The sequence below is a fragment of the Perna viridis genome, chromosome 9 (genome assembly GCF_037379345.1).
Source record: "Perna viridis isolate PV_CMFRI_1.1 ecotype Kerala chromosome 9, ASM3737934v1, whole genome shotgun sequence".
Lineage (NCBI taxonomy): Eukaryota > Metazoa > Mollusca > Bivalvia > Mytilida > Mytilidae > Perna > Perna viridis.
The window spans coordinates 40,446,148-40,459,364 of NC_142453.1; the positions used below are offsets into that span (position 1 = coordinate 40,446,148).

At 30.8% G+C, this 13,217-nt stretch overlaps 1 protein-coding gene across 3 annotated transcripts in view; it reads right to left on the reverse strand.

Moving 5' to 3' along the window:
- Positions 1-7,875: 7,875 nt before the first annotated feature.
- Positions 7,876-13,217, reverse strand: part of LOC148608506 (uncharacterized) — a 32,584-nt gene continuing 27,242 nt past the window's right edge. For 2 of the 3 annotated variants that reach the window (XM_088544399.1, XM_088544400.1), the window contains 4 exons: positions 12,966-13,125; positions 12,204-12,268; positions 11,089-11,106; positions 8,321-8,625 (listed from right to left, as the gene is read on the reverse strand). In XM_088544399.1, coding sequence (XP_088400525.1) covers positions 8,455-8,625; positions 11,089-11,106; positions 12,204-12,268; positions 12,966-13,125 — 414 coding nt within the window. In that variant the 3' untranslated portion in view covers positions 8,321-8,454. Of the gene's footprint in view, positions 8,626-11,088; positions 11,107-12,203; positions 12,269-12,965; positions 13,126-13,217 lie in introns of all 3 variants that reach the window. The other variant, XM_088544401.1, reaches the window with a different exon arrangement.

The window sequence follows — 13,217 nt, forward strand, 5'->3', positions numbered from 1 at the left end:
TCTTGAAAGTCTGATGCCTCAACTATATCATACATCATGATAAAGCCTTTTAGGAAGGAAAGACACCATATATTAATTAGCTTGAAGAATGAAGGAACATAAACATTGTCAAATTGAATCCCCAAAAGAGGTAAACATGTTTTAGCAATTTTTTTTTTATCCCAGAATGGATTTTGATTGATTTTAAATTATTGTGTGGCTTCATATAGATAGGGCATATATTGTTAGCAAGTTGGGCTGCGGTTCAATATCAATTTCCTGTTTGGTGGAACCACTTTTTTCATAGGGGTGAGATCTCCCTCTTAAGGTTCATCATCACCTTTTGGCAAATATAGCCTCAGTTTCACTACAAATTTCATTCCGATTACAGACAAACCTATGTATTAAGGCATAGTATCCCCTAGATATGAAAAGTTAATCAATTTTATGTAAAATGATAACAACAGCTGACCTTAATTTTGCAGTTTATTTTTCATCAGTTTTGCAGAGTGCGATTTTGGACATGGTCCGGTAAATATCATGGTCCTGTAAGAGTGGGTTTTACCTAGCATAAACATGCAATTTCGTGCTTAACTATGTTTACCCATACAATATTTCTAGTTCTCTTGAACTATTACCCAATTGTTAAACAGCAAGAGAAATGATTGTGCATAGATTAAAAACAAATGTCAAGTATAAAGTAGGATGTTTAAAGGATCTTGAACAGCAGTTTGATAAATTTTAATATGGTGTACTGGTGTCCATTTGTCTGTCTATCCTTCACACTTGGCACAATAGCTCAAAAATACTGCCGCCAATCTTAATGGTGATTGATGCAAGTTATCTTTAGATTTTTAGCTCACCTGGTCAAAAGATAGTGTGAGCTATTGCCATCACATGTGTTTGTTGTGCATTGTCCTCCGTTAACTTTTTCAAACAGCTTCTCCTCTGACACTAATTGATAGAATGTAATTAAACTTTGCATGAATATTTCTTGGGGTATTTTTAACACTCTGTATGTGGGAATTTCTGACCTGGCGTTATTAAAAATAGACCATAGGGGTTTAATTGCATAATTTTGCACATAAAAAAAAGGTTGGTTTAGTTAATATCTGGCAGAGAGTATAATTGTTCAGCATGAGTTGGACCTATGCCGAAATTTTCAGAAATATCCATTGATGAATGATTTAGTTGTGGGTCCTGAAATGGATTTTGCTTCAGAATTTTTGTACCGGTAATTCGAACTTCGAAAATATATTCACCTAAACTACTGGATGGATTGTAACCTAACTTTGCATGAATGTACCTTATAATATCCTCAAAAATCTGTATTTGTGGATTTTTTATCTGGCAAGAACCAAGGCAAATGTTGCCAAAAATAGATTATAGGTGGTCAAATTGAATATTTTTGGAAATAACTCTTAAACAAATAGGTTGAGCTAAGTTCTGACAGTAATATTGATCAGCATGGTGAGACCAACCTATGCCAAAATTTTCATAAAGATCTATTCACCAATGTTTGAGTTGCATTGTATTTTTTTTGATAAGTCAAAAATTGACTGAGAGATTAATTTTATAATATGAAAACTGGGTAGATAACTAAGATACTCTCTATCTGGATTAAATGATTCTTGTGACAAGAGTCCAGCTTTAGAAAGCTATAAAAACTATTTTTGACAAGGTGAGCGGATTCAGGCTCTCTGGAGCCCATTTTTTTACGTTGGGTGATGGGCCTTGATCCATTACAAATTGAGAAATTCTCTGTTTTCAGGCTATGATTCAAAAACACTGGCAGCAATGTCAGTTAAACTTTGACAATTTTTTTTTCATTATTATGATGTAAGCTCTTACTTGATTTTTATAAATTTCTGAATTTACAATTTTGAGTTACAGGGCTATTAAATAATTGCCATCTTTTGGACTGTAACTTAAAACCTATTTTCATAAAATTTAGGGAAATAGTTTACTTCTATTGATGTAAACTCCCTTTCTGATATTTTTTTCATTTTTAGGACTTAATTCATGAAAAGGAATGGTTTCGCATATTTATGCAATAACAGCAATTTTCAGGAAACATGAATTGTTAATTTCTATCAATCTAAGCTTCCTTATGATTTTTGTATATTTTCTTTAGAATGTAACCTTTTTATACAACCACAAAAAATCTGTGGCTGTGTACCGGCTGGTTTTCATGCATGAACTTAAGTATTGGTTGATCACAAATTTACAAAAAGATCCCAAACCTCAAAAGGAAGATTGATATCTTATGGCCCTAAGCAAAGTGGATTTTGGGTCCAAAACAAGCATTTCACAGAATTTACGATATAACTCTAGTAAAAGTATATGAATGTTTTAGATCATATTCTGTACTACTGTCATACTGGGATTGATTTTAGAGATGTTAAGTTGTGAGGGGCCAGAAACCAGCATTCTCATGATCCCTGGACAATGAGTTGGTTATAAGTAAGTGGATCTCTTTGCAAAACCGCCATAGGAACACTAGGATTAGTATCTTTTTGTGGTCATGACTTAAACCAATTAGGATTTCTTGGCAAGAAACAAGCATTTTCCAGAAGTCCGAACAATACATTGGCTATAAGTAAGTAGATCTCTTTTGAATTGTACCACAAGGTACGATAACACTTAAAGAAAGTTAAGATAACTTTTGGAGTTTGTTACTTAGAACCAATCAGGAATTAAAAGCCAGAAGCAAGCATTTTCCTGATGTCTATATGATAACTTGTGTACAGGTAAAAGGGAATGGATTTCTTTGAAATTGTACCACAAAGTACGTGCCACTTTGATTCCGATCAAATTTTTATCCTGTGTCAAATATCTAATGGCAATCAGAATTCAAGGCTGTATCTAGCTTAAATGGTGTGTGTATCCATACTTGTCCCCAACTTTTCTTTGAACTCTGTGGTGGTATCACTCAGTGATCTGTGAAGCATTTTACATAAGTATTTAAGTCATATGATCACTTCCATTCTGGTCAAAATTTTCTCCTCTCTGAAACACTTTACCACAATCAAAACTAGGAGCTGTATTAGATTTGTACCAAATGTTCATGTTTCAAACTGTGAGCATATCTAGCTGCACCCTGTGAAACATTTTTCATTTTCGCCAAAACTGCAATTGTTAATATACCCTAAAATTTTACTATAGGCAGATCTTTATCTCATCCACGGTAGAAACTTAAGGACTTGGTAAACTAGAAAGACTAAATATAACTTTTTATTAAATATTCTAAAATGTTAACATTATAAATACATAAATATATATCATAAGCTTGCTTGGAAGACATGGAATAAGGCATAACATTGTATATAATGTCATAAAAATATTACATGCATAAATGTACTTTTTTTGTTACAGTTTATATACTTTTAAGTAAAAATATTTTAGGCTTCAAATGATTAGAGATTAATGCAAGTAATCAATGTAATCTGTATTCTTGGTACAGAGCCATAATAATTGAAATGAAATGCTTTAAAAAAATGGTAAGAAAGAACTCAAAACAGTAAAAAGGAATGTTGAGTTCCCATGAAGAGCTGTTTATATAAAGTATCTGAACACATAGAAAAAAAAACAATAACAATAATAAGAGACTCCCAGGAGCCAGAATCACTCACCTGGTTGTGTTTTGCCTTTCAAAGACAATAAATTTAACAGGAAAAGTCATTTTTCCCCTTTCTAGGGCAATAACTCTTACAAGGAGTCATCTGATAACTCTTATCCCTGAAGACTTTTGTAGTCCTAATAATAAGGATTATTTCAGCTATTGAAAGAATTTGGCTAAACCTTATGGTTTTGGAGATATATGCAAAAAACTACTGTTTGACCCCTATGTTCTATTTTTAGTAACGGAGGCTGTTTTCAACAGATCAAAAATCCCCACATCATCTCAAATACCCCAAGGAACATAAAATACCAAGTTTGGTTTCCAATGGTCAAGTAGTGTCAGAGGAGAATATTTTGAAAGAAACAACATTAAAAACAGCAAAAAATTGTTGAAAAGGGCAATAACTCCAACATAGCTTAACGGATTAAAACCGAAATTTGACCAGAGATAGATCTCATCATGCTGAACACTTTTACTCCTGTCAGAATTTGGCTAAACCTAACGGTTTGGAAGATATATGTGAAAAACTACTGTCTGACCCCTATGTTCTACTTTCAGCGGCCATGTTTTTCGATGAATAAAAAATCCCCACAAAGTTCTATGCAGGATACCCCAAGGAACATTCATACCAAGTTTGGTTCCAATCAGTCAAAAAGTTTCAGAAGGAGAAGAATTTTGTATAATTGTTAATGACGACGACTGATGCCAAGTGATGACAATAGCTCACGTGGCCTTTGGCAAGGTGAGCTAAAAATGGGAATTTGAAAAACAGATTAATTTCAAAATGGCACCTAAAAGGTCAGGTAGTATCTATAGTATAATTTTCATACAATGAAAATGTTTTCTTGTAAAATAATTAAGGAAATAAGATTAAAAAAAAGAATAAAAAATGTTTTCAAAAGATGATTATCAGCAAAATTATTGCAACCAACATAAGGAATAAAACAGTCTACTGGTCCAATGAAGCCAGAATTAAGATAAACACTGAGATCAGAATGCTTTACACTGAAATAATTTATTACGACCCCTGACATGTGTAAGTTTATAACATGGACTGATGAAACTAAGTTCTTCAATGTGTGCAAGGAAAACCACATATTATTGTGATGAATAATTCAGTATGGTAACTAGCCTCATTCCAGATGTAACATCTAAATTCAGTCAGAAGAAATTAACCTTTCTCATTGGACATAGAAAAATTGTGTGTGCAAAATAGGTGGAGGAATTTGTTAGGAATCATTTTGATTTGATTTTAAAGCTACATTTTTTATCAAAGGTCTGATTTTTTTTGAAATTTTTTGAAAATTACTTTTTTTATTCTGTTCTTTCTTTGCGATGGATGTATGTGGTTTATAAGTCTTGAATTGAATTGTTATCTTTTTCTGGAAAACCAAATGAATACATTCCTTCTTTCTGCATGTGATATTATTTCTTTTGTGAAGATAAAATGTACGCATTCTATACAAATTATCTCCCCTTAACAAGAAAAAATACTAAAGGTTGGAGATGTTGACAAAACACTATTATCTAACAATGCAACCATGATTTAGTTATAGGAAAAGAAATTCATTATAAAGAAGATGTTTCTCAATGATTTTTTTCCCAAATCGGACACTATAAAGTGTTATAATTACACATGTCAAGGGAGGTAACGAGACAGATTGTGAAAGTGGTAATGACATTCTAATGACCAGCATACTGTACTAAGATAAATAGATTTATAAATATACTACAGTTTAGTGTGTTTACATGAAGGTTAATGTACTAATGTTAATATAATTCTTAAAACATACTTCAACAATAAAATGTATACGATACTGATGAGCTTCCACAATTTCACCTTAATGGTAAGAAAACAGAACATTAAACAATATATAATAGCTTTGAATTTGTTCAACAACATCTTATCATCAGTGTATTGGTACTTATATTAAGAAATCATAATGAGATTAATAGCATTATAAATGATGAGAATAAAATCAAAATGTTTACTTGGCTCAAAAATAATAAAACTACAACTATATATAAACACAATAGTTTCATGATCTAAAACATTAAAGGCATATCACTGAAAATGAAATCTGACTAGAAAACAAACTCCCTTAAATATCGTTGCGACATATCAGTAGTTTTATAATATAATTGCACTTAGCATATACAAAGAATGGCAGTTTTGATATCACAGCAAGCCCAACAGTGTGAGATGTGATCTCTCAAGAAGTTCAAAACAGACTCTGTTAATTGCCACAGTCACAATAGATTTGGCATAACACTGTCTTCTGTATTTATTCTAAGATCATGGCAGTAGTGTGAGATCAAAAATATCAGACAGTAGGAATAGTAAATATTATAGATGATGTTTAACTTAATAAAAATTGACTATAACATTTAAGTTAAAACTATTAATGACAAAGTCATCAATAATTAACAATTTCAGCTCATAGTTACAACTTCATAAACAATAACTATCACATTTAACTTTATCAGTATAACATGTCATAAAATTGTAAAGTTATAACAATCAAATATAACAGATCTATATCTAATAATGAATAATAAATAGAACTTCCTGTCGGAAGCAATTATCCCAAACCATCATATACAAATGTACACACATGGTCCCTTTGATAAAAGTTCAGTTTCATCCTTTTTGTCAAAAGCATTTATCCCCAAACATAATGTATACACATGGTCCCTTTGATAAAAGTTCAGTCTCATTCTTTATGTCAAATGCATTTGTCTCTGGCAAAAACATATACACACGGTCCCTTTGATAAAAGTTCCATTTTATCGTTTAGTATGTTTATATCCATGGACTAAATTTCCTCACAGTATTCATAAAAATAAATTAAATTACAGGTAATGAAATATTCCATTGTATTTCAAATTATAAAAGTACTTGGTCCCCAGGACAGTTTTTAGAATCATGTTTAGTATATCTCTCTTTGTCCTATTGTTTGTAAGCAGAATTCAATACAAAATTGTCAATGCTTAATGCTGATTCATGGTACAGAAAATAAACTGAACAATGATTTCATCTATATATGCCATATTTTTTACCTAACTATAGTAATATCTAAACAGATATGTATTTTGGAGAAAACCATGCATTCATCTTCCACCAAATTAAACCAAATAAAGAGCAACAACTCTAGCAAACTGTCAATTCCATGTTCAATTAATATAAAATCAAGAGCAACAACTCTAGCCAACTGTCAATTCCATGTTCAATTAATATAAAATCAAGAGCAACAACTCTAGCCAACTGTCAATTCCATGTTCAATTAATATAAAATCAAGAGCAACAACTCTAGCCAACTGTCAATTCCATGCTAAATTAATATAAAATCAAGAGCAACAACTCTAGCCAACTGTCAATTCCATGTTCAATTAATATAAAATCAAGAGCAACAACTCTAGCGAACTGTCAATTCCATGTTCAATTAATATAAAATCAAGAGCAACAACTCTAGCAAACTGTCAATTCCACATACAATCAATATAAAATCAAGAGCAACAACTCTAGCAAACTGTCAATTCCATGTTCAATTATTATAAAATCAAGAGCAACAACTCTAGCAAACTGTCAATTCCACATACAATCAATATAAAATTTTATCTCCAAAGTACAGAACGATAAATAATAAAACAAAAGTGAATTCTATGTTTCTTTTACATGCATTAATCACCTCCTGCCTGATTTAAATAAAGTTTGCTACTTAAAATACAGTAAGAAAAGTTTGCTTTTATTTTCACAACCATAATAACTAGTCATTTAATAAAATAAAATATCAATTCTCCTTTTCTTAACACTTATACCTTACAGAGACATATAAAAAAAAACAAAATAATGGCATAAAGTTATTTTTTTGAGAAAATAACTTGGTGCTTGAAAATAAATAAATTTATTCATTAATAGTGACACTTTGATACCAACCTACTTTGACTTCTGTATACTCAAGAAAATTAAACATACATTCTTCTTCACGCAAGTTTTAATTATATCTCCACTCAAGACTTGGCTGATGAAGAATTGGATTCTTCTATGAAATCTATAGAATGCTTGGAAAATATGAAATGGTGGGATACCTCTAACAGAAATTTATACACAGCCAGTGGTTTAAAAGTCATATGCATATTAAATCAGCAATGAGCAAGGGGGACAACTTTATGAGAGATTCTATATACGACTTTTAAATTACATTTATCTGGCAGTGTAGAGTGGAGCATATTAAAAACCCTTCCTTACTGTACAGAACATACTTATATATGTGTTTTTTTTTGGGTTATTTTTTTCTGTTTTTGGTTTTTGTTTTATTATTCAGTCCTGTCATTGTTCATGGTTCTTCATATCAAACAATATTCTCTGGTCCAAGTTCAAGTCAATTCTGGCAAGTTTTACTGTATTTAATACTATAAAACATGCTTTGCCAATATGCTTTTATTTCCAGGGTATTAAAATGTCAAAAGTATTAAGTACTTCTCCATCTAAGAATCAGGAAAATGTGTTTAAGGTGTGGCACATGAAGGGAAAAACACAGAAATTTTATTGCATTAACCAAGTCTTTATCCCCAACATAACATATCCACAACACAGATGCTCCACGATAAATTTGAATATTTTTTGGTTGTTTTCTGTATATGTTGAATTTATTTCAGTGAAAAAAGCCTAAATTGAGAAAAATGATGTGCCATCCATTACTTGATTCTTAAACAGAATGGTACTTATATTTAATTCCATGGTCACCCTATAGCTTATTCTAAATGAAAAAAAAACATTTATTTTGAGCAAAACACCATCAACAAACATTGATAAAATTAAATATCACAAATAACAGATCTTTAGTTATCTCTTAACAAAATTCTTCATTCTGGCTGACCAATGAGCTGTCATCAAAATGAGCATCCACCTGGTCCAGTATCCATGGTGATTCCTCAATAACAACAGAAATCAGCCGATCTAGGTAAAACTTCTGTCTACTGGCTTCTTTAACAATCTCCTTTAATGATTCTGTTACCTGTTCCTGGATAATAGAATATACAATGTATTACATGTATAAAGGGTACACAGGAAAAATTGTTATACAGGTTTTACATATGCTTGGCAACACACCTGAAGAATATGACCATGAAAATATGTGAAAAACATGTGTTTTAAAATTTACTAGTAAATAAATGAAAAACAAATAAAAAAAAATATGGTAACTATATGTTGGCTACGAAGCTCTACATGTATATATAAAAAAAAAACAAAAACAAAACAAAAGTGTCAAGTATCATTTTGGAAACCATGTGTTTTCCTATGTTTCATACCAAAAAAGACAGAAATTTCCATTTGCTTCAAAACATAAAAAAAAATTTGTTGCAATTTTTCCTGAGTTTTTATTCAGTTTTCTATATCTTAAAAAAGATGAAATAAAAGCATTGAAACTTTCAACATGCCATTTCAGCAAAATATTTAAAATGTAACATACAATATATATATGTGATACAGTGATATTATTCTTGTAAGATTTTTATTTCTTTCCTTTCTTAGATATAACTGCCTGTCCATATAACATAATATGATGGTAGGAAATTATTTGAAACACCTTGCTATTAAAGTAAAAGCGTGACACCGTAATTCAAAAAGATATGTATGTTTTCTCATTCCTTCCACACCAATGATGTAGAGTAAGTAAAATACAGTAAATAGTTCCAACTTCTTTGGGTCAAATTGCATTATATGGACCGGTCGGTTGCTAAAAAAAATTCAATGGACCTCAGCCATGCTTCAGTTCTTATAAATATTTAGGCGATTACCTAGTCCATATATTGCAATATGATTCTAAACATCATAAACGATTTGCTAAACAATTAATGAAGTGTGTCGAGGTAAAAATCAGGTAAGTCCTGTGATATGCATGCCTGCCTATTTACATGATTTAATTGTGTTCTCACAATTTTAACCATTTGTCCTGCTAACAGTATTTTTAAGGTCAAATTTTCCTAAAATCTGATTTTGTCAAAATAACCCTATAAAACTCTGAATTCAAACCCATTGGGATTTTCAAAAGTTGGCAGGTATGGATATGGTTGGCAAATGGTCAATTTTATCCAACTTAATATTTTGTTCCAATGTAATGATTATATCATATATACGTCCAATAGTAAACAAATATTTTAATGCAACATTGGATGGCTCGGAAAACGATTTTAAAGTTTCCTAAGAAAGCAACTAAATTTTGCACTAAAATAAAGAGTTATCTCCCTTTTTCAATGAATTTCAATGCTATCTATGTAATTCATTTCTCTTTAACCGTTGAATTAATAAAAAAACAACATTCACCTTTGAGAAAGGATGCATTTATAATATGAAATAGATGAAAATTGTGTTTAAAACAAAATTAGTCATGTGCCATCAACCGCCTGGTTTTTGACCCCCTGAGACTGATAGAATACCTTACATATTATATTTACCAAGAACATTTTTTTCATCAACAGTACACAAAATTTCAGCACTGAAGCACATAATAAGTCCCCTTTTTTTTGTATTCAGAGTACAGGAATATATTCAGAAATGAAAATCAGAAAAATAAAATAAAAAAAAACAGTAGAAATCCCTCAAAGTGTGTTTCATTTTAATACTAAACAATACAATGACAATGGAGAGATATCAGTATACTATGGTTGTCAAAAGAGTGATGTATAATGAAAAAAAATGTTGTTTCCAACCTTGCATGCTAAAAGCATGAGCGAGAACAGAGTTTGAGGTCAGTTCCATACGGAGAATGTTTTGAGAGAAATTTAACAAGAAAACTACTATTCACAAAGTTTTTTGGTGTAGTGTACTTATGCCTCAATCACACCTAAACATTTGTCTAGAATTCAATGTGAAGATGAAGATTCTAACATGCAAAAAAAAGGATTTCTATAAATCGTGTGATTGACAATGCCTGCAAGTATTACTCAGGCTGGTGTAATGGCGATGCCTCCAAGCACGGTCCGGAGTGTGCTAGGCAATGTCCAAAGCATCCATCACATTCAAAGGTTAAAGCATTTAGTTTCCAGTGAATGTCAATTCAATAGTGTGAATATTAGCAACACAAAAAGTGCATTCATCTAATAGGAATTGGATAGAGTGAACCGCATGTGCATTATTTGTAAATGAGGCATTCATTTTTGCTATTTTCTTGGAAGACAAAAAAATTATTTCTTATACAGTACTTAAGCTATTATTTACAAAACCTGCATCTGTATGTTTGAAAGGATCAGCAAAAAATTAATAGTAGACTAAAAGTATGTTAAAAGAAATTAGAATAACATGACTTTTTAAAAAGTATTTTGAAAATTGATGATGCACTAATTTTATTCTTTCTCTTTCTTTACAATATTACAGTAACCTAGAAAATATCATGAGCAGGATATAGACAAAGAGGAGATAAAAGTGCTTTATCTGTTAACAAGGAGAACAAGAATTCTAATGACTTGACAGCAGTTCTACATACCAATTTAATAATACTCAGCTGAATAAAATGTCATTTAAAAGTTCATTTCAAAAAATGTGTAAAATAACAATTCAAAAACAGAAACAATATAATTTGTGATAAAACTGAAGTTATCTCCTCTTGACAGGATTAAGTTATACCTTATCTTAATAAAATTGTGATTTATTTTTATGAATGTTCATTAAAAATAGCTTTACTTTGTAAATTGTATATGTAAAATATTTTGTGATTTAATATATAATAACTGATCAAGATGTTGTTTTCTACAGCAAAAAAACTCTTCATCACCTTCTTGCTCAAATTTCAAGATCAAATACCCAAAAGATTGCATACATTATGCTCTCAAAAATTAGATATCACACACAAATTTTCATAAATAAAATCAAGTGAGTACTCTGACAAGAATTGCTTTATCACAAAAACAGAAAGACCTACTCTCTGACCAATACATGTATAATGCATTACAGCGTTTGTCAAAATCTAAAAATAAAAATAGACATTGCCGCTAATGAGACTAATGACCTGCAGCCTGTTGAACACTGAACTCCAAATACAAAAATTTAACACCCAATTAAGTTTCATAACAATGCTGCAAGTCAATGAGGAGGAGTTATGGACAACACATGAGACCAAGTTTTGAGGAGGAGTTATGGACAACACATGAGACCAAGTTTTGCTGAAAAATGCTTAAGTCTAACATCTGTCATTTCTACAACTTTTTGCCCAGACATAAATTCACATCTCAATAATCTAACACTGCAGAGAATTTCATTAAATCTTATAAGTCATTAAGGTTGTGAACAAGGCATCAGACCAAGTTTTCCTGAAAAATGCCTAAGTTCCAACAGTCATCATTTGTATTTTTTTTCCAAAAAATAAATTCCTGACAGTATGTACATTTCAATGTGGATATATTACAGACAGACAGACAGAGGAAAACTATAAACCCCGCAAAACTTCTGTTTAAATATGTGTAAATTCAAATGGTATAATTTACACTCTTTTTAAAATACAAGATTACCTACTCAATTAAACTTCCCTACTGAAACTTAATGGGTATAATCTTCATGACCAGCTGATGAGTAAAAAGATGTTATATATTGATCTTTACTTACCTTGGTAGCATTTTCTACATTTAGACTGTCCATTGTCATCTTGTAGTACTCTGTTTCTCCTGAGTCTAAAAAAAATAATGTAAAAGAATCTATACTATTAAAACATGTCAACAAATTCCATTTTTCAAGCTGACATGAACAATAATAGAACTAAGGTTTTAACATCATATATAACAAGTATGATACTGTTGTTAAAACTCCATTTTATGCCCTTTTGTTGTCCCTTATTAATGATGATGACCACTAATTGAAAATTACTAGATCATATCTAACAGTATATGTCACTAGTACAAATAAAACATTGCACATATTATTGGTTTAACAGGATACTGCTAGTACAGTACTTAAAGAAATAAATAAATACACCTACAATTAGAAAGTACCCAACCAGTGGCACTTCTAATACTGTTTAAACTAAATCTGTTGTAACATACACAATATTATTCCTCTTTCCAAATCATTAGCAAATTAATAACAAGAAGTAATGATTCAATAATCTACATGTATAATCTATGAATGTATTGACACTAAAGTCTTATAATGAAAAAAATATGCAGAAATGATTGTAGATGACACATTGGCTGTCATACATGTAAATAAAAGCAAACCCAATCCAAATAAACTGTATAATTAATGCCTATAACTATCATCATGTTACATGTCCAATAGATGGTCAGCTTTTCATTATTCATTTAAATGTAGGTTTTACGTAAAATATTTCCTTCATGATTTTCAATGTTATGACACTAATACAAAACTTACCATTCCTTTTCAGCCTTTTATTAACATTAGCTCTGAGAGCATTATCTCTCTGATCTTTCATGTCTGACACTAGTTTTGTCTGTAAGTTTAACTGCTCTGCAAGTTCTGACAGCTTCTGTTTTAAAACTTCATTCTCTTCTCTGGTTTGGACTAAATCATCCTTAATGACACAAAACAAGAATATAACAATCATTTTTAATAAAAGGTCAAATTCTTTCATCAGCAACTTTTCCGTTGATATTACTGCCTGGT